This window comes from Cupressus sempervirens, chromosome 10, assembly GCF_028749045.1.
Source record: "Cupressus sempervirens isolate cs-2001-9-10 chromosome 10, ASM2874904v1, whole genome shotgun sequence".
Classification (NCBI taxonomy): domain Eukaryota; kingdom Viridiplantae; phylum Streptophyta; class Pinopsida; order Cupressales; family Cupressaceae; genus Cupressus; species Cupressus sempervirens.
The window spans coordinates 460,550,461-460,575,888 of NC_143127.1; the positions used below are offsets into that span (position 1 = coordinate 460,550,461).

The 25,428-nt window shown below is 36.2% G+C and overlaps 1 protein-coding gene across 4 annotated transcripts in view; it reads left to right on the top strand.

Annotated features, from left to right (window-relative positions):
- Nucleotides 1-5,974: 5,974 nt before the first annotated feature.
- The window catches only part of LOC149534687 (uncharacterized), a 73,067-nt gene continuing 53,613 nt past the window's right edge, over nucleotides 5,975-25,428 (top strand). For 3 of the 4 annotated variants that reach the window (XM_089805202.1, XM_089805203.1, XM_089805204.1), the window contains exon 1: nucleotides 5,976-7,586. In XM_089805202.1, coding sequence (XP_089661328.1) covers nucleotides 6,320-7,586 — 1,267 coding nt within the window. In that variant the 5' untranslated portion in view covers nucleotides 5,976-6,319. Of the gene's footprint in view, nucleotides 7,587-25,428 lie in introns of all 4 variants that reach the window. The other variant, XM_089805200.1, reaches the window with a different exon arrangement.

Here is a 25,428-nt window from a genome sequence, read left to right on the forward strand (position 1 = left end):
ATGGACTTTCTTCACAAGCAAATATTCAGGCTATAAAATTATAACAAATTATATAAACATACAAGCATTAGTATTATCTTGTATATAATTGATAATAATTAAATAATTAAATATTACTATCTCTTTAGTACATATGACATCTAAACAAATCAAATGAATTATACAATATAAATATTGGCATTGATTTTGAACAAATGTCGCATTAGCATTGATTCTAGACTTCATTCAACTTGGTAGAAAGCTTTTAAACTATTACATCCATGAGGTAGGGAGAAACTGCATACCACATTGTGATGATCCATGAGCTATCTAACTATGTCCAAGGCTACCCAACTATTTCCAAGGTGTCTACACACTGGAGGCATACTCTACCTACTAGGCTGCCTAATACTTGTATACACGAGATTAAGACCCTTGAACTACTCACTCTAACAAATATGTAGTTCTAGTTTCTAATTGTTTTATGTAGTTGTATTCCTATAACCATTGGTGACTTTACTCACCTAATACAACTCTTCACCATCATACACCCACTTGAGTGAATCTAGCGGTTTTCTATAATTACAATCCTGTAATACCCTAGTGCAACCTTTGTGTTGTAGTTTATAGTTAATGTAAGGTTAACCTATATATGTCCTAACTCACTCCTTATATAGTTATATTTAAAAGCTTGTGACAATAATCAATGGGTCTAAATAGACTAGTCAAGTTAATGCTAGCTAGGAACAAATGATTATTCATTTTATTGTACCTAATCTGATGATAGTTCTATAGGAATTTGTAATCAATCCAGCTAGTCAACAACTAGACCAATTGACCTATATACGTCCTAACTCATTCCTTATATAGTTAATTTTAAAAGCTTGTGGCCATGCTACCTATTAAGTGAGTTTTATTGTTCACACACACACACACACACACACACACACACACACACACACATACATATACATCGATGAAAATGACACATTGACGAAATCCTAGATCTTGGTGTAGGGGCCCTAGGTCCTAAATAAGGTGGTCAAACACCAGGTAGGATAGTATAGAAGGTTAATAAGTGTCCAAGCTGACACAAGATAGTTTAGACAATCTCAAACATGCATTTAGGCAAGTTGTTTACAAGTTGTAATAAGGTTACAAGCAAGTCAAAGGTTGGTCAACAATTGGTCAAATATTGTGAGTTGACCAGAAATCTCCATTTTTATGTTTTATAATATTTTTTCATATTGTGGTATAGTTTTGAAGGCATGTGGAGTCTTTTATTTGAAGTTTGTGTAAAAGTTGTAAAATTTGCAAAAATTGCCAAAAAAGTTGTCATGCGACTTTTTTGCAATTTTTCTTGTAATCTGGAAGTCTAACAGTTAGATCATTATTTTGATCGAACCTAGAAGGATGAAGTTGTAAGGTCAAGAGTTGCGACCTATAAATTTATTATCTTCAACCTAGTCTGCAGTTGGAATAGTACTATATGGATTTGGAATGAAATAACAATCCTTTTGGTGGGAAAATCATGCACCATCAGATTTATTTTTTCTAAAATATGTTTGTAGAGTGATAATCAGTTGTTGTTATATTTTTAGAAAGTTGAGTTTTTGAGGATTGATGAATGCAATAACTTGTTTTTGTCGAATAGGAGAAAGTGGTTTTAGTTTTGGATTTTATTAAGCATGTTGTTTACCTACCCTGCAGTTAGGATTTAAATGAAAATAAGGAATAGATCTCCTAATTCCCATGGTGAAAGCTCTTCATGGTTATTGATTAGAAGGGTATGAGGATGGGGAATACATTCTTGGCTTGTGTTTTATAAACTTCCACCTATCTATACCGTTCCTTCAACATCTGAGTCTCAAGTTTCAACAATCAAACTGTTGGACATGCTAATAGACAACGATTACATTGCAAAGATCAGATACAAACTGCACACATATTTAATAAGAAAACCTCTTTTTTTGCAAGATTTATGAGTTTCATTCATTTTTTTGGTTATCTTTGAAGGCAAGTTGATCTTGAATGAAACAAGGACATTAACCTATGATCTAATCTTCCACTTTCATGCTTTGATTGAAGGTTTCCAGAAGTGTTTCCATTCATATTTTTTTGACTATCGTAATACTCTCCAATTTGTAGGCAGTTTTAACTCAATTATGAAATAGTCATTCCATGAATGTAAGTTCCTGATTCTCATGGAATGGCTTGTCTCCAATATGTATTATAGCAACTAACCATTCTACATGCATTTGTGAAGGAGGAAATGAAGTATTTTGGTGATCACCAGAACCAATTTAAGGATGTAGCATATTGGCCTTAAGGGGTGGCTAATTTTATGTTGGATTGTATCTACATATGGTAAGGACAAGGTGTCCCATCTATCATTTGTTGAAGAAAGTGTTGGGAAAGTATAGATTGAGGAAGCCCTAGTTTTTAAGGGTTTTGAAACAAAAATTGGGGCTTTTGCACTTGCAAGGTCTATAAACTTAATTGATTGCAAATTCATTTAATTCAACTCATGTTATGAGACTGTGGAGAATCTTGAAGTTTGGGGGTCACTCATAGTTGCTTTCCAAATCCATCATCTAGGAGGCTTAAATTGTTGATCAAATGTTAAAAAAGAGACTATTTTCCAAAGTAACCCTATCTATCCTTTTTGGCATGTTGAAGTATTCAATAAAAGGTATATGAAAAGGTTATATGTTTTCTTAGCATTTTGGAAGTCTTAAAAGTTATGCATTTTAGAAGCTTGTTGGAGACCTAATTGGTAGGGCTAATAGGCCTATCTTGTGCATTTTCTAGTTTATGATCACAATGAGTTTGTGGAAGGGAAGAACTAGTTGAATCACCTTATAGTTGATATTTTAAGACCATTCAAATCACCTTGGATCATAGTATAGGTCTTCAACAATCATTTAGGTGTTGGAGACATTAAAGGTCATTTCATTATATTGAAACTTGTGGACTTTTTGCTTTTTCCTTACTCTTGCTGATTCAGTCTTCATCCCACCATAATACATACATACATACATATACATACATACATATACATACATACATACATATATATACAAATACATACATACATACATACATCTACATATGCAATTTTATCATCTCATTTAACTAACTTTACTTTCAAATGAAAATTTAGGAACTATAATATTTAGGTACATTTTTAAAAAGAAAATATTTTTTTCAGTGGATAAAAATGTGATATTTTAATTCATATGGATAATAATATTAATCATTGATCATTTTCTTGCCCTTTTGAAAGGGTTGCATATAAGATGTTTTGCTAGTTTGGGATTCTTCATTTCAAGCTTTGGCATTTCATATGTTTTTGAGGTCTCGTATCCTAGGTTTATCATCTTTGCTCATTCAATATTGCTCTTTATTTGATTATTATGTTCTTGATTTGCATTTTTTATTCTTTCTATTTTCTAACATTCTAGTCTTCACCAAAGTAACAAAGTTGTGGGAACCAGTGGCAACAATAACATTACATGGCAACCAGTGAGAGTCTTGTGCAAAGAATATGGCTTTGTTTTATACCATGAAAGCATAGACCCATTTTATTATCACAGTCAAGGGCACTTTTTTGGTTCAATAAACACTTCAAAATCTTAAACAGATAGGTCTCTATAGAATCCAATTGAGAAATTGGGCAATATGAACAATGTCTTAATCACTATAATTGATTGCCAAAGTAAAAATTACCTTGAATTTTTACCATGAAATTAAGAAAGTTGCAAACAAAAATTACCTTGAACCCTTACAACAAAATTGCAAAATACCTTGAACCCTTACATTGAAATTAAGCAAGTTGTAAACAAAAGAGGACGAGACCTTACCTTGAAAGCAAGTTCCAAATAGAAGAGGACGTGGAGAATGAAAATTAATCCATTAACCTTACCTTGATGGTGCTGAAAAGCTCTTGATTGGTCACGCCTGAAGCCTCCCACCCGCACTTTGTTGCATGATGAAATGAAGTTTCACTTTTTATTTTTTGTTTATATCCTTGACAATGTCAAAAGTTCGACACAAAACTTAACTGTCGTCGAAAGTTCAACACTATCAGGATCAATTTTTTTTAAAATGAATTAGACAAGCCAAATTGGCCTGGCATAAAAAATTAATGTCAAAAATTACCCCCAAATGTACTAGTGATGCAATCAAGACTATACTAATGTTGTGCTTCAAGAATTGCATTTCCTAGGAAGATGACTCTTGTGGCTTATGCATCACTTTCTCATCAACAACTTGATAAAAACTTTTGTGCTTCTCAAATGTATAATGCTATTGAGAAACATCTTTCCACCAAGATGCTTTCTTAACCATTTTCTATTTTCCACATTGTGCAACCATATGACAAGTTTGGAAGCACCTTCTACACACGAAGGAAATCTCTTCATAGTTCAGAGCTTGGCCCTAGCATCATTTTGAAGTTTTAATTAAAATTTCAACATGAAACCCCTTAGAAATATTCGCTTCTACCAAATATGAGCATAGGTAGAGCAAAGGAGATTTGAAGATCCTTCATCTACCATATAAAAAAAACCCTATTGAATTTCCAAACGCTTTCAAAAGAGAGTCGAACCAAAGATTTAAAAGAATATTGGAAAAACTTACCTAGAATGAGATCTTGTCAAAAACTTCAGTAGATAGGCAAAAATTGGAATTAGGGTAACCTTCTCCTCCCAACTTTGAAAATGCTCACACAACCTTAATTCTTGTCAGATGTTTTAAAAAATAACAACACAAAACCCTTTTTCCATAGGGTATTTTTGAAAACAACTGTCAAGAATGGGCTCCCAATTTTAGAAATCCAAGCATGCAAATCATGCAAACTTGGCCACAAGCCCCTGAAACATCTAATGACACCTAACTTAGAGAAAATTGAAACATTGTTAGTTATTTCTCCCTCAACCTTTGCACATCTACAACAATGACTTTGGATGATGGGTTGAATGAAAACCCTAAACCACCTCCTTGCTAGTATTGAAACCCTAGTTATTGCTTTACCAAAATTGAAGGACCAATATTAGGACTCTAATGTATTTTTAAGCTCTCAAACCCCACAACATATCTTCTCTCATGGGTGACTCCACTATTTTGATGACCCCCAATATTCTATACACCGCCATCACTTACACTTGACTTCCCCTATTAGCGAATTCACCATCGATGTGTTCTATACACACAAGCAAAGATTGACTTTCTTGCTCTATAAACTATTGACATGCATAGAGGTTTCACCTTTCAAAAACCCTAAAAAATCTGTGTTCTACATTCACACTTCCAAACTATCATTTTCTCTATTGTGAGTTGTTGTTCAGGTATTTGCGACCTTTAGCCAAAACCTTGGCTTCTTAAGCTTAGACCAGTCCAATCATAGTGAAGAGAAGGATCAAATTCCACCTTAGTATCAAAGAATGCACCCACAACCCTAGCCCAATACTAACAGATGTCGAATAGCTCCACAATGACATCAATTTCTTAAACATAACTAAATTATTATATCAACATTTATATTTAAATATAATTATATAGAATACAATTAAACATTGAATTTAGTACTATTATACTTACATGGCATTTTTATCAATGTTAGTTTTTTTATCACAAATGTTTGGGATCAAACTTAAGAATTTCATACAAAATCTTTGAAATGAAAATGCACATAGCCAAATTCAAGTCAAACTTAAGAATTTGATATGAAATGTCCAAAATGAAATCCTACACAAATCTTCAAAATATTGACTTAAAATAGATATAAACTTAAAAAAATCTAAGTTTCACTGATATGACCTGTCATTTCAACAAAACTTATTTTACACAAAAATTCTACTTCTATCTCAACAAACAATTTTAGAAGTCATCTTCTAAGCACTGAAATGGTATTTGGTGTAATAATAATAATAGTAATGGTGTAAGTGCCGAGTTCTACCATTATTCTTTGATTTTTTCAAAAAGTTTAAAGAACACTTGATAAAAAATAAACTTACCCAAAAAACCAGATTGTGCGGAACTGATTCTCATAGACGAGTAAATACTCCAAGCTTATAAGATGGATGAAAATAATTGCTCAGTCATGTGATACAGAACGGATTTGGAATTTCTAACGAAAAATTCTGAATGGTGTCAATTTTGATTGAAATTCGTGGATGATTTCATAATGTTTGGGTCCAGAATAATGGAAGGCACGAAAATGCTTGGGTTGGACCAAATTTTTTATGGTACCAAATTTTTGAAAATAGGTCAAAAGTTGCCGTATTGTAAGTTATTCTATTTAACCAGAGGGTTTTTTTAGGGATACCTCACAGAGACGATGGCTTCCAAGAGAGAACCTGACAACTCAAGGTTCATTGATAATGTTAAGAGGATGAAAATCTGCTGGGATAGCATTCTCAGTGATGAGACTGACGGGCATGTTTTCCAGAGTCCAAGTACAAGTAAACAGCCGTATACCAAGTGGCTCGCACTTGGTATTGGGCCATGCAGAGAGGATGGCTCGAGCTCAAGTTCAAGCGAAGATATATATGGCAAGGGCACAGTAATGGCCGCACAGAAGAAAACGGATTCTGGGACAATCGGGCGTAATGCTAATTGGCTTACCCTTAAAATAGGCTCATACTTTGAGGATGGATCGAGCAAGCATGCACGTGCCGTGGATGAGGCTAAGGATGCAGAAAAGAGAGGGGAAATTTCATCCTCTACAGAGGATGATACAAACAAAAGAGTAGAAGGCAGGGATGAATCAATTTCGGTAGGTCATATTTCAGAGGATATCTTGAACATGATATTATGCAAACTTCCTCTTCATACTCTGTTCCAAGTTCAAATCGTTAGCACTTCATGGCAAAGCATTGTTTCTAGCTCTGCTTACTTTCACAATATGTGGGAGCAAAGTAACGGGCAAATGTGGCTCGTGATGGAACTTTGTGATGAAACTACTGGCTCTTCCAATGGACTTGCTTTCTATGATGTCAGTAGAAAGTTAAAATACAAGAAGATATTTGATGAAGGCTGGAGATGCAGTGATTCACAATGGTTCCTGAGAGCTGGAGATGGAGGCCTCTTGATTTATAGCTGTAAGAGGAAAGGGACCCTTCGAGTGATCAATCCATTAACTATGCAGTCTCATTGTCTTGAAGATGCAAGACTGAATAGAAAAAGTAAGCTTTCGTATTACATGAAAAAATATCATGATGATGTGGCTGTACAGCTCAAATTTGATCCCAAGAAAAAGACTTATCAGGTAACTGTTATAATTGGAAAGCTTAATCTTCCCAGAAGGAGGAACTTTATTTTTTTGATTTATAAATCTGCAGAACAGAGATGGGAAATAAGTGACGCACGCTTAGAGCACAGAGTGTTTTTACATATGCCAATTAGCTTTTTCCCAAACATTTTCACGCAGAACCAGAAACTCTACTGGATTTGTAAATATGCGACAGATGTGGGTACGTGTGATCTGAATGGAGATGTCAATATCAAGTTTCTTTATATTCCATTAAGGGTAAGGATGCAAGGTACAATGCGCCGGACCTTGGGAATTGTTATGTACAAGGGCAGAATGATAATGATTTGTAAAGGTGAGCCACTGGAATTTCCACCATATACACATGCTTTGATTTTTTATGAGTTTGATGAGCTTGAGAGAGAGTGGAGATCTAACCATGAAGCAATTTCATCGCCCAAAAATTTGTCACCTGGAGTGATTTGTTTTGGGGGGGATTATATTTGGATAATGCAGGAAAGCGAGGGCTATGTCAGCCATATAATTTGTATAGATTTAGATTCTGGGGAGCTGAAAATATGGCCAGAAGTTTACCCCTTTATGTTCAATGTCAGGAAATGCCTATCTATGCCACTGAGCTTCTGCCCATGCTTTTAGATTTTCAGTCATCATACTGAGCTTTTGCTCCTTCTCTAAGATTTTCTGTATCCAGGGTTCCTTGATCGCATTTCCTGAACCAATGAAATTTATATGTTGCTACATCAATTTAAGGGTCCTCAAAGATATTAGGATGCTCCATCAATAAAGGATTCTAAGTTTTAATTTGTGTTGTCTTGGAAATTACTTTCTAATAGTTTATAAATGGTTGTATCGGTCTATAATGTAACAGAATGTATTGAGTTATGCAAATTTTTATGTAGAATGTGAAAGTATAGAAATGACAGGTTAATATATTTAGACAAAATGCCTCAAATCATGAGGTTTTTTTAAGCCAAATACACCTCTCTTTACAACCTTTAAAACACTTTTTGAAGTGATTTATTTTATATGATAGAAGTGTAGTTGTAGCAATATATATTGAAAGGATTTAAGGGATTTCAAGCAAATTCTTTTGGTGACTCTAAAACCAGACTGCAGTCTTTGTCAATGTTTCTTCCAGCTTGTGCTACAATCAGAGATTTCAACATATGTGCAAAATATTAAAGTATAGACAATGTATGTGAACCATTTGCTAGTTGTCTCAAGGAAATGAAGGTAGAGGCAATCTAGAATTACTATTCGAATAAATACTTCGATGATTTCCACCTTAGACTATACAATTAAATATTTGATAAAATGCCTCTTTGAATAGTATTCCTTGGATACCTGATGATTGTATTATGTAGTCAAAGTGGGAAGATTAGGGAGAATTTGATCATTGGTGATTCATTTGATACATATCATATTATTCATTCCAGCCTTCCCATCCCACTGTTTTTTAATAAATGAAGGGTTTTTCATAGCACCTAAGTCAAATCAACATTAATAAATCTCAATATTACTTCGAAAAATAAAATGCAGTTTGAAGATCAAATTTATAATGTGTTATTGGTCAAGACTCTAGCGTAACTTATTTTTATGGAAAACAATCTTTGACAATGAATTATTGCTCGGTTAGTGAGCTGGTCAATCCAGTAGCAATGTCCTTGTAATAAAAAAAAGCAGTATAAATGTCACTATTGAGAGTGTGTTAAATTTGTCACGATCATGTTACCAATGTAATGGGATTATTCAAAAGAAGGAAAAATACATATTTGAACATATTGCACATCCTATTAGGCTATTAAATTAGATAAAAAATGAACATTATAGAATTATTATTAAGATGCATTGTAATCTTTTAATCAAGTTATGAATGTCAAAGTTTTTGATAATGTACGTTACTTTGCATGTTATGAAAGAAACTTGTAAAATTCTAGGTGGTGTGATGGTTGTTCTCTATTTTGTAAAGTGAGTCCAAAACTGACACGTCAATGCTTGCTGGAATCTAAGTCTCAGACCTGCCTGATGGTCAAAAGCGTTTATCCACCTCTGATCTGGTGTCTTAGAGCCAAAGAAATCCTACTTTACGTGGCTTTTATTTTTGAAGAAAATCCCTCTCTCTAATTCAGATAATATATATCCTATGTGTAGAGTCTCTGAGAGTGTTGATTGTATCTTTTTTCAACCGTCTGGAATAGAAGTGTGGTCTATATTACTGGCTGGGCTGAATGCCTGGATTCAATAAGAGTCGGTGCATTTTTTATATTACTGCTGGTTGCAGTACAGGTCTTGGTAAATCTTATAACTTTTTTGATATGGACCTGTGAATGATTGGCAATGTGCAGAGCAATCATGGGAAGTGTGAGTGATCTACATGCACTGTTGTTTTTGTTAGCATAAAGGTGTTGCAAGGATGGAAATCAAGATCCTGCCCTTTCTGGGGCTCCAAAACAAGAGGTTTGAAGAACCAAACTGGGGTCATGCTGAAGCTTTGTAACTGGGAAATATGTGGTTGCCACATTACATTTTTCCCCTTTGAAACACTTTGATAAAGCCCATAGTCAGGTTTCAAGTCATGAGTATAGTTTAATGGACCGACTGAATGAAAGTACTTTTTCAATTTTAGTTGTTGGGCATGCATCATCTTGAGTCTTAATGATACAACAATAAAGCATGTACCATAGCTGGGCATCAATCTTTGGATCCAGTCAAGTGTAATGTGTCTCTTAGGCACAAAAGGAAGATCAGATAGATTCACTGATTTATTATTTTCAGTATTAGAGATCATTGGAGAATTGGAACTGATATAATCTGGTCTGATCCAGAGCACGTTTGGATGGGTCCAAATTTAGAAATGTTTGTTTTTGGGCTGCCTTTGAGATGAGAAGGGCAATGAAGTGTTCTTGAACATGCTCTTTGATTTTCAGGTTCATAATAAAGATAGACACAAGGACTCTCCTTCTGGAAGACCTGAGAGCTAGTGACAGTCTATCTTCCTGGGGTTGACTGCTTGTATTCCAAATAAAAGTCAACACATTTTTATATTATTGTGGGTTGCACTAAGGTCTTGGTATAGCTTATAACTTCTTGTTGGTGCTTTATAAGTCTAGAAATAATGAATGTTACCAAGTCTGGTTCAGGATACTTAGTCTTTTAAAAGACTCAGCTTCCACCTTATCAACCTTGTTGCTATGCAGGTCACTGCTTATCTTGAGGTTTACAAAAACAGGTTTGAGACTGTAGGGGACTCTGGACAATTGGAATCTAGAAATGCTTATTTGTGGGCTGTTTCGGAGAAGGGCAATGAAGTGATTTTGAAGGCACCCCTTGATCTCCAGGTTCAGTACAATGATAAATACAATCATAGAAGGACTCTCCTCTTAATACCTTGGAGCTAGTGACAGAGTCCTTATTCCTAGTTGTACTGATATATAGAATCATACAAGGACTCTCCTCTTCAAGACCTTAGAGCTAGTGACAGAGTCCTTATTCCTAGTGATAGATAGAATCATACAAGGACTGACTCTCTCTCTCTCTCTCTCTCTCTCTCTCTCTCTCTGTACAGTTCCTGAGAGTGTCAATCATCTTTTTAATTGCCTTTCTGCAAAATATGTTCTGAGAGTGTCAATCATCTTTTTAATAATATATGTTCTGTGTACAGTACCTGACAGTGTCAATCATCTTTTGAATTGCCTTCTGCAAAATAAATCTGGTCTAACTTCCTGTCTGTGATGTGCTGAATGCTTGAATTATAAATAAGGTTCCGTGCATTTTTTATATTATTGTGGGTGCATTAAAGGTCTTGGTAAAGCTTATAACTTCATTTGGCTAATTCTTTGGGTATTAAGCATTTTGGTTACTACCCCTGCTCTTGTTCAAATGCGGCAGCATAAAGCACCTATGGGTCTTGCTTGTTGACTGTTTGATTATATATGCAGTGAGAAATCATCTTGAAGAAAGTTGTTTCAGACATTTTTTTTTCGCAGTTTGACAATGGTTTAGTACAGGTGCAGGCTAGTTTGGGCAAATGTGATATAAATTACAACATCTTGACAGTGGTCCTCAAATTGAGACTATATCTGCATTCCACTGTCTACAGTGCCTTTCAATGACTTGCACAATACTGTCTCCTGGCAGTGTGTGGTATTATCAATGCGATTTTAGTTCTGAATCTTTTAGCCTATTGCTTTAGTGTTCTGAGACAATATCTCTGATACTGTGAACTTGATTTTTGGCTCATTGTACCTCAGCACTTTCCTTTATAGTAATGTATCATCAATTTAAAAGAACTATCAAGATAATAAGATCCTTGATGCTGTTTCATGGCTGTTTTGTGGCTATTCCTTCAGTTGTTCTTGGATTGTCTGGCTTTGCTTTCACTCCTATTTTTATACAAAAGGATCCGGGTCCTTTCAAAACTGTGCTTATTTTATTAAAAACCAAGGTCTTTAATGCACAACTATGTAATATTGTACTTGAAATTTCATATTAAGACAATTTAAGTTTTCAGTCAATGAATTTTCAAAGAATCATTAATTTGAGAATGTTACAAGGATTTTATACACGGATTCCACCCTCAACTCATTACCTTCATTTGAACATCAAGGCTTTGTTGTACTGACACTATTTTATTTAATAAAATTTTAAATTTCTAAAAGGGGAAACAAATAAATTCTTGAAAACTTTATAATTGTAACTAGCATGATGTGCCCCTTTAACATAACCTCTTCCCCCTTTAGCATAACCTCTTCCATAAAACCCACCTGTAATCTCAAATACTTCCATCTCAACAATAGAAATTTTAAAAATACCTTCGTAAAAAACCAGATCGTGCAGGTAGAACTTACCATGGGGAACTAAATACTCCAGATTGTGAAATAGATGAAAATAATTGCCGAGTCACATGATGTAGAAGGGATCCGGAATCGTCCAAAGCAAAATTCTGCAGTGAAAGTCAGTTTTGATTGAAAATTATGGCCACCAAAAGATTTTGTCACAACTATATATGGCTTTAAAATGTTCGGGTTGGTAAAAAATTTCCATAGTACCCAATTTTAAAAAAATAGGTCCAAGGTTTGTTATAATGCAAAATTTAATTCTATTTAAATGGCTAGGGTTTGTTAGAGGTACCTTTCAGAGATGATGGTTAAGAGAGAAACTGACAATTTAAGGTTCATCCATAATGTTAAGACTCAAGAGGATGAAAATCTGCTCAAACAGCATACCAAGTGAAGAGAATGAAGGGGATGCTTTTCAAAGTATTTCTTTTACAAGTAAGCAGCTTTGTACAAAGTGGCTCACTCTTGGTATTGCACCATGCAGTGAGGATGGCTCAGGCTCAAAAACAGATACATATGGCAAGGCTGAAGTAATGGCTGCACAAAAGAAAGTTGATTCTGGATCAACCAGACTTTATACCAAATGGCTTACCTTAAAGTTGGTTCATGCATCAAGGACGGATCCAACAAAGCATATATATGCCATGGATGAGGCCAAGAGTGCAGAAAAGAGAGGGGAAAGTTCATCCTGTAGAGAGGATAGCTCAAACAAAATAATAGAAGGCAGGGAAGGATCAATTTTAGTAGGTCACATCTAGACGACATCTTGAACATAATATTTTACAAACTTCCTTTCCATACTCTGTCCAATGTTCAAATTGTTAGTACTTTATGGCAAAGTATTATTTCTAGCTCTGCTTATTTTCACAATCTGTGGGAGCAGTTTGCAGAGGTGGTTGGTGATGGTACATTATGATGAATCAATTGAGTCTTCTAATGGGCTCACTTTTTTCTAGTGTCAGTAGAAGGCTAAGGTACAAGACGATATTTAATGATGAGTGGAGATGCAGCAACTTGTGATGGTTTCTCAGAAATGGAGATGGGGGCCTCTTGGTTGATAGCTATGAGAGAAAAATAACCATTCTGAGTGATCAATCCACTAACTATGCAGTCCCATTGTCTTGAAGATGCAAGACTGAACAGAAAAAGTAAGCTTTCGTATTGCAGGAAAAATATCAAGATGATGTGGCTGTGCAGCTCATGTTTGATCCCAAAGGCAAAACATATCAGATAACTTTCTAAATTGGAAAGCTTAAGCTTCCCAGTATAAGGAACTTTATTATTTTGATGCATACATCTGCAGAACAGAGATGAGAAATAAGAGACATGCGCTTAGAGCAGAGTGTTTGCACATAGGACAATCAGGCTTTTCCCAAGCATTTTCTTGCAGATCTAGAAAGTATACTGGATTTGTCAATATGCAGCAGATGTGGGTATGTGATCTGAATGGAGATAGTAATATCAGGTTTCTTTATATTTCATTGGGGATGCAAGGTACAATTCAGAAGCCCTTGGGAATCATTATATAATTATATTCAAGGCAGAATGATAATGATTTGTAAAGGTGGGCCAGTGGAACTCCCGCCTATGCACTCTTTGATTTTCACGAGTTTGATAAGCTTGATGAGAAGTGGAGATCTAAATATGAAGCAATTGTATCACCCAGAAATTTGTTTCTTGGAGCGATTTGTGTTGGTAGGAATTATATTTGGGTAGCTCAGGTAACTGATGGCTATGTCAGCCACTCAATTTGTACAGATTTAGATTCTGGGAAGATGAAAATATGGCCAGGAATTTACCCCTTTATGCTTAATGTCAGCAAACGTCTATCCATGCCACTGGGCTTTTGCCCATGCTCTTAGAGTTTCCTCATTCTACTGTGCTGTTGTCCATTCTCTAAGATTTTCTGTCTATCCAGGGGTTCCTTGATTGCATTTTCTGAACCAATGAAATCTACTGCTCCACCAATAAAGGGTCTTTAAAGATTTTCATGATGCTCAATCAACAAAGGGTTCTAAATATTAATGTTTGTATTAGAAATCCCTTTTTACAAATAGTTGTATTAGTCGAGTTTGGCATAGGGTGTATCAACTTCTGGAAATTTGTATGTGGAATGTGAAAGCACAGACGTGATAGGCAAAATATTGACACAAAATGTCTCAAATAATGAGGCATCTATAAAGCCAAATAATCCTGTCTTTACAACCTATGGAACACTGTTTGCATGAACATAACAGCTCTATTAAAAGGATTTGAGAGGTTTCAAGCAAATGCTATTGGTGAACGTAAAAACAGACTGCAATCTCTCTCAATGAGAGTTTTCAACAGTCATATATGCAAAATATGAAAGCATAGACCTCAAGGAAATGAAGTTAGAGGCAATCTATGATATCTATTTAAATGGATGCTTTGATAATTTCAACGTTAGACTATATAAGTACAATGTTTAATGAACTGCCACGTTGAAAAGTGTTCTTTGGAAATGGGATGATTGTATTATGCAGTTCAAGTGGGAAGACTAGGGAGAGTTTGATCATTGGTGATTCATTTGGTGCAGTCAAGTTATTCATTCTAGCCTTCTCATCCCACCGTTTCATTAGATGGAACAAACACAATTGTTTTATAAATGAAGGCTTTTTCATAGCATCTAAGTCAAAACAACATGCAATAAATATTAATTTAATTTTGAATCATGATATGTAGTTTGACAATCAGTTTTATATGGTGCTTTATAGGTCAACACTCTAGTGCAATTTATATAAATGGAAAACAATTTTTAACAATTGTGATATTGCTATCATTATTCAATTGTGTAGTGTTTGAGTAGAATTCATTGACAATTATGAGTTTGACTCGAGCATTAAATATTTCCCAGAAATATTAGATAAACAGCAATAAAGGAGAACAAAAGGATACAAGAGACACACAAGGTTATCTTGGGAAAACCCTTCCAATTGAAAGGGAAAAACCCAGCCACACAACAAAATATCACTTTTGTTGATAAAGAAAATTGTTCTATTGTACAATGCTTTTCACTTGAGGCGATATGTATAACAAATAGAAAGACTCTTCACATTACAACCGAATGTCTCTTTATTTTCCAAGACATGACTCTTTGTATTTTCATGTGCATGCCTCAGTGTATGTCATATGACACGTCTTTATATTTAATATTACAATTATAATTTATTATCATAAATGTCCTCTTCAGCTGAAAGTGTTTATAACGTTAATAACGCCGATATTTCTAAAGATAAAGATCTCTATCACAACCACAATCTTCAACATCAAGAACTACATAGTTGAATCTTGATAGCAATATCACAATTTGACTTGCCGTGGAAAATATCTCCTACTTATTAATCTTTGACATTGACTTGTTAGTCTGTTAATGAGCTGATCAATTTGGTAGTAATGTTATTGTCATATAGAAAAGAGGTATAATGCCACTACTTCACTATATGGTCTTCATATCACTATTGATAGTGTTTAAGTTTGTAACAATCATTTTATTGATGTAATGACTTAATATACAAAAGAAAGGAAAATAGTAAATACTCTTTTGAACATATTGCACATTCTATTAGATTAGTTAAATATCATATGGTATAGTCAAGTATAATTAAAATGCATTAAAATCCTTAAATCAAGTTATAATGGTCAAAGTATTTGATCATGTACATTCCTTTGCATTTTCTCAGAGAAGCTTGTAAAAGTGTAGGTGGTGTGGTGGTTCTCTACTTTGTAAAGTGACTCCAAAACTGACACCTCAATGCTTGCTGCCATCTAAGTCCCAGTCCTGCCCAATAGTCAAAAGCGGTTATCCACTTGTGGTCTAGTGTCTTAGACCCAAAGAAATCCCGCTCTAAGTGGATTTTGTTATTGAAGAAACACCCTCTCTCTAATTCAGATGTTAATATATATCCTATGTTTACCTTTTTATTAAAGAAGTCTGGTTTATCTTCCTGTCTATGATGTGTTGAATGCTTGACTTCCAAATAAAAGGCAGTGCAATTTTTACATTATTGTGGGTTGCATTAAAGGTCCTGGTGAAGTTCATAACTTTTTTGATATGGACCCGACAATGATTGATAATGTGCAGAGCAATCATGGGACGTGTGAATTATTACTGCTCATAGAATGTTACATGCCCTCTTGTTGGTGTTTGCCAAAAGGTTTTACATGGATGGAAATCAAGATCATCAAGTGCGTTAGTTTTCTACAATCCATGAATTGATTGGAGATTATTTATGGCTTCAATTGTGTGTTAGTTTTTGCATCAGCTTTTTGGATCATACTCTATGATCCATCATCAGGATGAGAGTGCTAAAGGAGTGAAAATGATCATATCACTCTTGTAGCACACTCATCATTATGATGGACCATAGATTATGTTCTGGAACATTGATGCAAAAACTAACATATAATTGAAAATAGAAACAATCTCCAATCAATCATGATCATACCCTTTCTGGGACACTGAAACAAGAGATTTCAAGAAGCAAACTGGGGACATGCTGAGATTTTCACTCTTGTAGCACTCTTATCATTATGATGGACCATAGATTATGTTCTGGAACATTGATGCCAAAACTAACATATAATCAAAAATAGAAACAATTGATGCCAAAACTAACATATAATCAAAAATAGAAACAATCTCCAATCAATCATGATCATACCCTTTCTGGGACACTGGAACAAGAGATTTCAAGAAGCAAACTGGGGCCATGCTGAGGCATTTCAACTGGGAAACATGTGGTTGCCACACTACTTCCGATCCCTTCAAAACATTCTGATAAAGCCTGTAATCAAGTTTCAAGTCAGTAGTATAGTTTAATTGACCAGCTGAATGAGAGTACTTTTTCAATTTTGCCTGTTGGGCATGCATCATCTTGAGTTCGAAAGGTACAACAATTAAGCATATTGCATAGCTAGTCATCTGTCTTTGGATCCAATTGATTTAAGAAGTCTCTTAGGCACAGAAGGAAGGTCAGATAGATTCACTGATTTATTATTTCAGTATTAGAGATCAATGGAGAACTGAAACTGATAGAATCTGGTTTGATCCAGAGCACCATTGGACGGGTCCAAATTTAGAAATTTTTGTTTGTGGTCTGCTTTTGAGAAGGGAAATGAAGTGTTCATGGAGGCACTCCTTGATTTCCAGGTTCAAAACAAAGATACATACAAGGAACCTCCTTCTGAAGACGCGAGAGCTAGTGATAAGTCTATCTTACTGGGGTTGAATGCTTGTATTCCAAATAAGAGTCAATGCATTTTTTATATTAATGTGGGTTGCATTAAAGGTCTTGGTAACTTCTATTGGGTGTTTGAAGTCTAGAAATAATGAATGGTATCAATGGTATCGAGGCTGGTTAAGAATACTTACTGAGTCTTCTGAAAGGCTCATCTTCAACCTTGTTGCTATGCAGGTTACTGCCTCTCTTGAGCTTTACAAAGACATGTTTGAGACTCTAGGGGACTGCCGACAGATTAAATTTAGAAATGTTTGTTTGTGGCTGTTTCTGAAATTGGAAGTGAAATGTTCTTGAAGGCACTCGTTGATTTCCAGGTTCAGTACAATCATACAAAGGCTTTCCTTCTGTAGACCTTAGAGCTAGTTATAGAGTCCTTATTCCTAGAGATAGATACAATCATATAAGGAGTCTCCCTCTCTAATTCAGATGTTACTAAATGCCCTGTGTAGAATCCCTGAGAGTGTTGATCATCTTTTTTAATTGCCTTTTTACAAAGAAGTCTGGTCTATCTTCCTGTCTTTTTTAATTGTCTTTCTACAAAAAAAGTCTAATCTATCTTCCTGTCTGTGATGTGTTGAATTCCAAATAAGAGTTGGTGCAATTTTAATATCATTTTGGGTCACATTAAAGGTCTTGGTAAAGCTTATAAGTTCTTTTTGATGAGTTCCTTGGGTTCTTTGGGTGTTAAGCATTTTGGTTACCGCCACTGCATTTGTTCAAATGCAACAGCATAATGGGTCTTTCTTGTTGACTGTTCCATTATATATGCAGTGAAAAGTCATCTTGAAGGAGGTTCTTTCAGACAAATGTGATACAATAACTTGACAGTGTTCCTCAAATTGATACTGATTATGTAGTCTGCTATTTACAATGCCTGCCGGTGACATGCACAGTATTGTCTCTTGGCAGTACGTGGTAGTAGCGGTGCAATTGCAGTCCTATTGTTAGCTCTGTAGATCTTTTAGCCTCTTGCTTTAATATTCTGACATAATATCTCTGATATTGTGAACTTGACTTGTTACCTCAACACTTTTCTTTTATATAATTTAGCCAATAGGCTATTTGTTTGGGCTTTTTGCACCTAAAACTATCTCATGCTGGAAAGTTGTGTATTCGGGCTGCTGGATTTGGATAAACTTTCTGGGCAGAGAGAACTTCCAGAGAGAGATGACTTTTTGGCATGGACAATGTTGTTGGCTTTTCTACAATGGTTGTCAACGGGTTGGATACAACTGGGAGAAATGATGTTCGTCTAGCTTCTCCTATATACAGTTGGTTGAAATGAAATTCATCTGATATTTCTTTTGGGTTTTGCACACGCTGTTTTACTTTGCATTTTAGGGTTTCTCATGGAATTTTTACAACAAATGAATTGTTATCATATGCATTCGGATTTTGTTGCAGGTAAGTCATGGTGAAGTAGACAATGTGCATTTCAAGAAGCACTGGTAGTGCTATGTTAAGGTTTGGTTTAACCAGCCCACTAGCAATGCCTGAATACATGCTGGTAATTTGAGTGGAGGGGGGTGTTATTAGGTTTTCAAACCATCACCCCATTGCAAATGGGGACCCCCTCCTTTTGCTTTGGAAATAGGAGTAGTGGTCTTAGATGCTCTTAGGTGGTCTTAGTAGCGATTCTCAAATCTCCAAGTCTGGGAGATGAGTTTGGGCAACTTTGGCCTGCTGAGTAATCAAGCTTTTCAGGGATATGCATGAGAGTTGAGCGGAGCGAGTCAAGGGTATGGAGTTGAAATCAAAGAATTTGTGATGAAATGAGTTGGAACCTTTTGAAAATCCTTGTTTCAGCCTCAATTTGATCTTACAAAGTCAAGAAGGTTATGGCAGGTAACATTGTTGAAGGCATGTTGAATCTTGATATTTGGCTAGGTCTGGAAATTTTGGAAACTCCCAAAATCTAGAATCTTCATTATAACTCCCATGAAGCTGAAACCTATTTCAAGCATCCTAACAATTTTTATATAAAATATAACTTAAAGTATATTATTATACTTAAATGTTGTATTTTATATAAATTAAATCACCCTCCAAGCTAAAAAATTGACTAAGTCTAGATGAAGAGAACAAGGGGTGATGTGTAATGTCCCACGTGTAGGTGGTGTGCCTCGATGGCTACGTGTCTGGGGTCTACATAATTGGGGGGTGGTCTCCACCCTCAAATGCTCTGGTGGAAGGGAGATGTACCCGATAATACCACCCTTAACACCTTGGGTAGCCACCCTCACCACTAGGTCGATCTTTTGGTGTAGTGGGTTGGTTTTAATGGTATCAGAGCTGAGGTCTTGAGGTTGAGACCCACAGTGTGGTGGGCTGTAATGTCTCGTGCATGGTGTTCTGCCTTGACTGATGTGTTCTTCGGAATCTATGTAATTGGGGGTGGTCCTCGCCCTTAGATGCTCTAGTAGAAGGGAGATGTGCCTCACAATACCACCCTTAATACCTTGGGTAGCCAATCTCACCACCAGGCTAGTATTTTGCTGTAGTGGTTGAGCTTTAGATTGTAATATCCCCTCTTTGATTTTAGGCTTAAATAACTATGGAGATCATATGGCTATTAGACTATAGTTGAATCTATTGTAGTATATACCTATGGGCGGCCTAAAATTATTGATGTTGTAGCTTCATGTATTAAAACCCTTTTCCATTATTGCAGTTTAATTACTTTTGCATAGAAATCGTCCATAACATATAATGCTTACAAACCAGTTAACTAAAACTTTATTGCAAAGCATATAAGGATTTTGCAGTGTTACCCTAGCGCGGGGGTGCGGCGGTGCGGGGGGACGTTGGGACGTGTTTCGGGTGCGGGAAAAAAAAGCCTCAATTTGGGGACGGCGAGGGGATGGCGAGGGTGCGGCGGTGGGGGAGCGGAGGGGGGGTGGGGGGTAGGGGAGGAGGGGGAGTGGAGGGAGGGAGTTGCATAGTATATATATATAATATATATGACTGAAAATGCTAATTATGAAGTGATACTTCAATATATTATATAACATTAACATACCAAATATAGTTGAATACAATGAAAAGAGAAAATTGAAATGTGATTCACAAACCATAAGTTCAAACTTGAAACTTGAAACTTCATAACCATTACTAATGACCATTTAACAAATCAACTTAGTTCAAGATGCAAGATTTAAAATTCATTCTTCAAATATGATTCTATGAATATCATATATCATAAAGATGCTCATGATGACAATGAGCCAAATAGCATGAAACAATGAAATAATAATAATGTATCATAGCCATATCAAAGTGAGTACCCATGAAGCACCCTGCAAGCACCCGGGAAGCACCCCGCGAGCACCCTGCGAGCACTCGAGAAGCACCTAGGAAGCACCTCGCGAGCACCCAGGAAGCACTCGTGCACCCAAGCACCCAAGAAGCACCCAAGCACTGCATCCCCCTCAGGTGCTTGACCGGTGCGGTGGGGGTGCGGCAGCAGAAAAACTCCCGGCGGGGGTACTCGGGTGCGTGACGCACCCGCATTGGGTGCGCCGGGGTTTTGACCCGGGTGCGCGCACCCGGGTAACACTGGGATTTTGTTGAGTCTCAGAATTGAACAAAATATCCAGTCAGGTAACTAAAACTTTATTGCAAAGCATGTAAGGATTTTATTGAGTCTTAGAACTGAACAAAATATCCAGTCACCTACACAAGAGGCTGATCAAATACTAAGTCACGTGCACTGTAAGTATAACCCAAATAACAAATGCAAAATATGACTAGAATAATTTGTTGAACAACTTGCAACTTAACGTTATCCTCTCTGGAATTAAAACTATATTGGCAAAGATATTTTGAGTAATTGTAGGAATTGGCCCAGATGGTGAGCAAGTTGGTGAGGGCAACTGTGAATGATTCAGAGCCACTCTGACTTCTCCAAAAACAAGCAGCCTCGCACATAAAGTAACATCCCTGCTTTGTAAGTTGGTTCCTTTATAGCAATGTTTTAGCCAATACCACACAAAGTCGACACTTCTTAATACCAAGCGGCCTCTGAAAGGTGATGTTACAAGATAGTACTCCCATGTGCTTTCAAACCTTTAATTGTGTGTGAAGTCCACAAATCATGATTTCCTAGCACTAGACACCAGTGCGATTCCAAGCCAACAATCTTCAGTGACTACTAACAACACATGATACCACCAAAACTTAGCTTCATATAAGGCTGCACTCTACTTTTTTATAACCATAAACAATTCATAACGTAGAGTCAAATTGATAACCTCAGCTTGATGCCCAGTTCCTTCCAAACATTCACCTCTGCAAAACAGATTGTCGTCCAATTCGTAGAGGTTTGAGGGGGTTTCCTCCCTCAAAATTGTAGTTTCAAATTACGAGAACTTAGTCTTTCAACTATGTCTGGTTGTGTAATAATTTTGATGCCTTTCTCCATGCAAGGGCCTGAGTTTAATCCTATCCAAGAGTGTGTTACAAAATGGACCGTTACACATCAACTCTAGACACTTGTCATAAAATTCCAAGAATAGGTGCACTTCAAGGTTAAGGAAAACAATAATGTTAGTCTTATGATAATGCCACAAATACACTTAATATTAGAATTCCCAAGTCTTGAAGTGAACATAATAGTATTAACATAACAGACTAAGGTCACCAAACTTTAGAAGACCAATCATCCCCACACTATCGCAGCTGCAAAGCATCCCTTCCAAATGAGAGTTAGCATATTAGGATGGGAAATAGGCTAATTGTGCCACCTAGGAAAGTATGCTTGTGGGAGGGACATGACAGTCCTCCCTTCGCGTGATTGCTTGCCCTCAAGCAATTGCAATGTTGGATGCTGAAGTATGTGCTCACCCTCCCAAGATGCATCTTCAATGGGCAAATCTTTCCAACACACTAGATATTCTCTAATAGACTTGTTTTTTAGCTACTTCTCTCGCCCCTCCAAGACTTTTGTAGGTACCAAATCTAGCTTCTTTTAGCCATGAGTTGTAGCAAGGCTACTGATGAGGAAGGGTTTCATGCGGTTCTCTTCAAATTGGGGATTTCTGTTCTTGGTTCGTCTCTTGTTGCTCTCTTCAATAGAGTGGTATCCATTGGCTTTCCGCCATCTTGGTCTCACCATATTATTCACCGGATACACAAGGTTGGGCCGACCTTTGATTTGGGCAACTACAAGACCATTATGATTGGACATACCTTCGCCAAACTCTATCCCACAGTTCTACACATTATTCTCACAAGACAGTTGGACAGATTGGGTTGCAAGGCCAGGGGACAAGTTGGCTTCACAGCAGATTTTTAGACTACAAACCATATTCTCACCCTTAGGGCCATTATTGAGGAGGCTAGGCACCACTTGACAAAAGTCTATTGTTGATTTGTGGACTTTCGCAAGGCCTTTGACTCTATCCCCCGCTTGGCATTATTTCAGCGACTCAGAGATATTGGGGTCTTTGAGATTTTGTTCGTGGCTATCTTGAGACTTTATGAGAGGCTTGTTGGTTGTCTCAGGACTCTTTTGGGCTTCTTAGACTTACATTCAGAGTTCTATTCGGGTCAAGCAAGGCTGCTCACTTTCTCCTACGCTATTTGGTATTTACATTGATGAGGTTGAGACTTATTTGAGGAGATTCTCGCTTCCTGAGGATGGTTGTTATCTTCATCGGGTCTGATATTTATCCTTTTTTTTTTTTGATAACATAGTGTTGCTGTCCTCCTCCCCCTAATGGGTTATAGTGTCTTTTGGATGGTCTGGCCTTCTTTTGTGACTCTTGACAGTTGGTGGTTAACTTGGGTAAGACCTAGGTTATGGTTTTTAACTGCTTGAAAACCTATCATCTTCACTTCTTTTTTAGAGGGAATGAGATCGAGATGACTTCCAGCTACACCTATTTGGGCATCAGGTTCTCTGGGCCATTTTTTAGTTTGAGACCATAAGGGGCTTGGTTCACTTGCTTTGTTTGAGAGACAATGCTTTAGAAACCATGTAACATACCATTTTTCTAGGTAGAAAATAGAGACCATATTTAGAGATTGTAATAGGCTTTCATAATAGAATGACATAAGGTAGTTATTTCCGTTACTTCATTTAGAAAGAAAACTATCAACTGAATTCATTGTGCAGGAATAAGTAAACAAAATTAAAGCAGTGACTATTTCAATTTCATATGAAAGAAACTAATATAACTTATAATTACTCTTGATAGAAACTTAATGTTAAACCATATATATGATCATGCATTTCAAAGTAACATGTAAGGTATGTATGAACAAAAGGTTAAGAATCATACATGTATTAAGATAACTGTCAACTAGTTGTGCAAGCCTCAACATTTGGTGAAGAGGAGAAGCATTGGCTCAGGCTAAACCTCCCAATTGTAGACCTTAACATATCCCCACACAATCTTTTATGAGAAAGGCCCTCCCTACCCCAGGTTTAGGCTTGGAGCACCATAGTCCTACCATCCGAGCATTCCAATGTTAGAGTGTCGGCTAAGCAGCAGACAAGGCTAAGAAATTCCTCCATCAACCTCCTCTTTGTAAGCTAGCACTCTAAGCTCTAGTGATCAATTGCGGCAAGCATGCCTCTAATCTACCTTGGCCAAGGATTTAGATGGGCAAATGAATAGCCCAATCACCACCACTTGACTTGATAATTGGATATACTTTGGACAACCATGAGCTGACTTGGACTAAGCAGTTTTAAATGTTCATGTACTTTAGTTACTAATTTTCAATTTGTTCTTGCAGGGATACCTCTCCTCTTCACCCATTTATGCTTGACTCTGCTGGTATTGGGTGCATCCTGGGAGATTTTTTGATATCTATGTATTCATTTATCAATCAGAATTTGTTTATATCAATTTGATTCTTATCTCAACTGGTATATGGATAATACCACAATATAAGTCAGATATATGCCTTGTGAAATATGAAGGAACCATCTCTATGCAAAACGTTCATGATTATGCATTTTACAAGTTTTTGCTCAACAATTATAATGGAGTCACTTTGGGCTTGATTGTGCAAGTCTGTACTAGCACCCGATATGCATGGATAAAAGAGCTATGATATAATGGGAAATAGTTATGATATTTTTCAGAATTCTATATACTCTTGAGTCTTGGTTACGGCTAAGATGCTTATCCATGATCGTGGATACACATTACTATAGTATTCATTCATTCCCTTGTGGAAATTATCTAAAAAGAAATGCATTGTAAAAGACATAGCATATGTAGTATGAAATAAGACTTGTGAAATGATTTCATGACCTGAAATGAAGATTTAGAATTTGTTGTTGTGGTCTGACAACATAGCTTCAATATGAGAATGCCTCTTATGCTACTGGCAAGGCATGACTGATACTACAGTTGTGGTATCATGATATGAACCAGGGATAATACTTGTCTCCAAAAAGATTTATAGAAATGGAAGAACTTTTGCTTAGAGCAATCGTATGAGAAAGGAATGTTTTACTGTCAACTTGTCCTTAGCTGCAAGGAATGTAAATAATGCCTCTTGCAGCTTCATCGGTTACAAGAAACTTCTCATATCTTTCAAAATTTAAAAGGAATAATGTCGATATGAAGGTGGCAACCGCTCATCAATGTGGAGCCAAAATTAAGACAGATTTTACTTTCTCATGGTTTATATGTCACACACACACACACACACACATATGTAATTTTGAGAGCACATATAATTCTTTTTATCATTATATTGATCGTGCATGCACACATATATGTATATATACATGTAGGTGCAAATTATAAATGTTATGGTGTCATTATATATCTATATATATATATATAGAGAGAAAGAGAGAGAGAGAGAGTGAGAGAGAGTTACATTTGTTAACCACTCCACGGACTCAAAAATAAAAGGAAGGTAATAGTTTCTCTTATGTTATTAAATGTTTAATGTTTCTCTTGTTTTAAGAACTAATCGAGTAGCTCATGATTGTCCAAGGTATACTCTGTTGCCTAGTTGTTAAATCCTTTGCCAAGGTAGTTAGAACCCATACCTGAAGGTCTGACAATAGACTAAATTGGTGCCCCATTCCTAAAATTTCGTTTAGCAATGC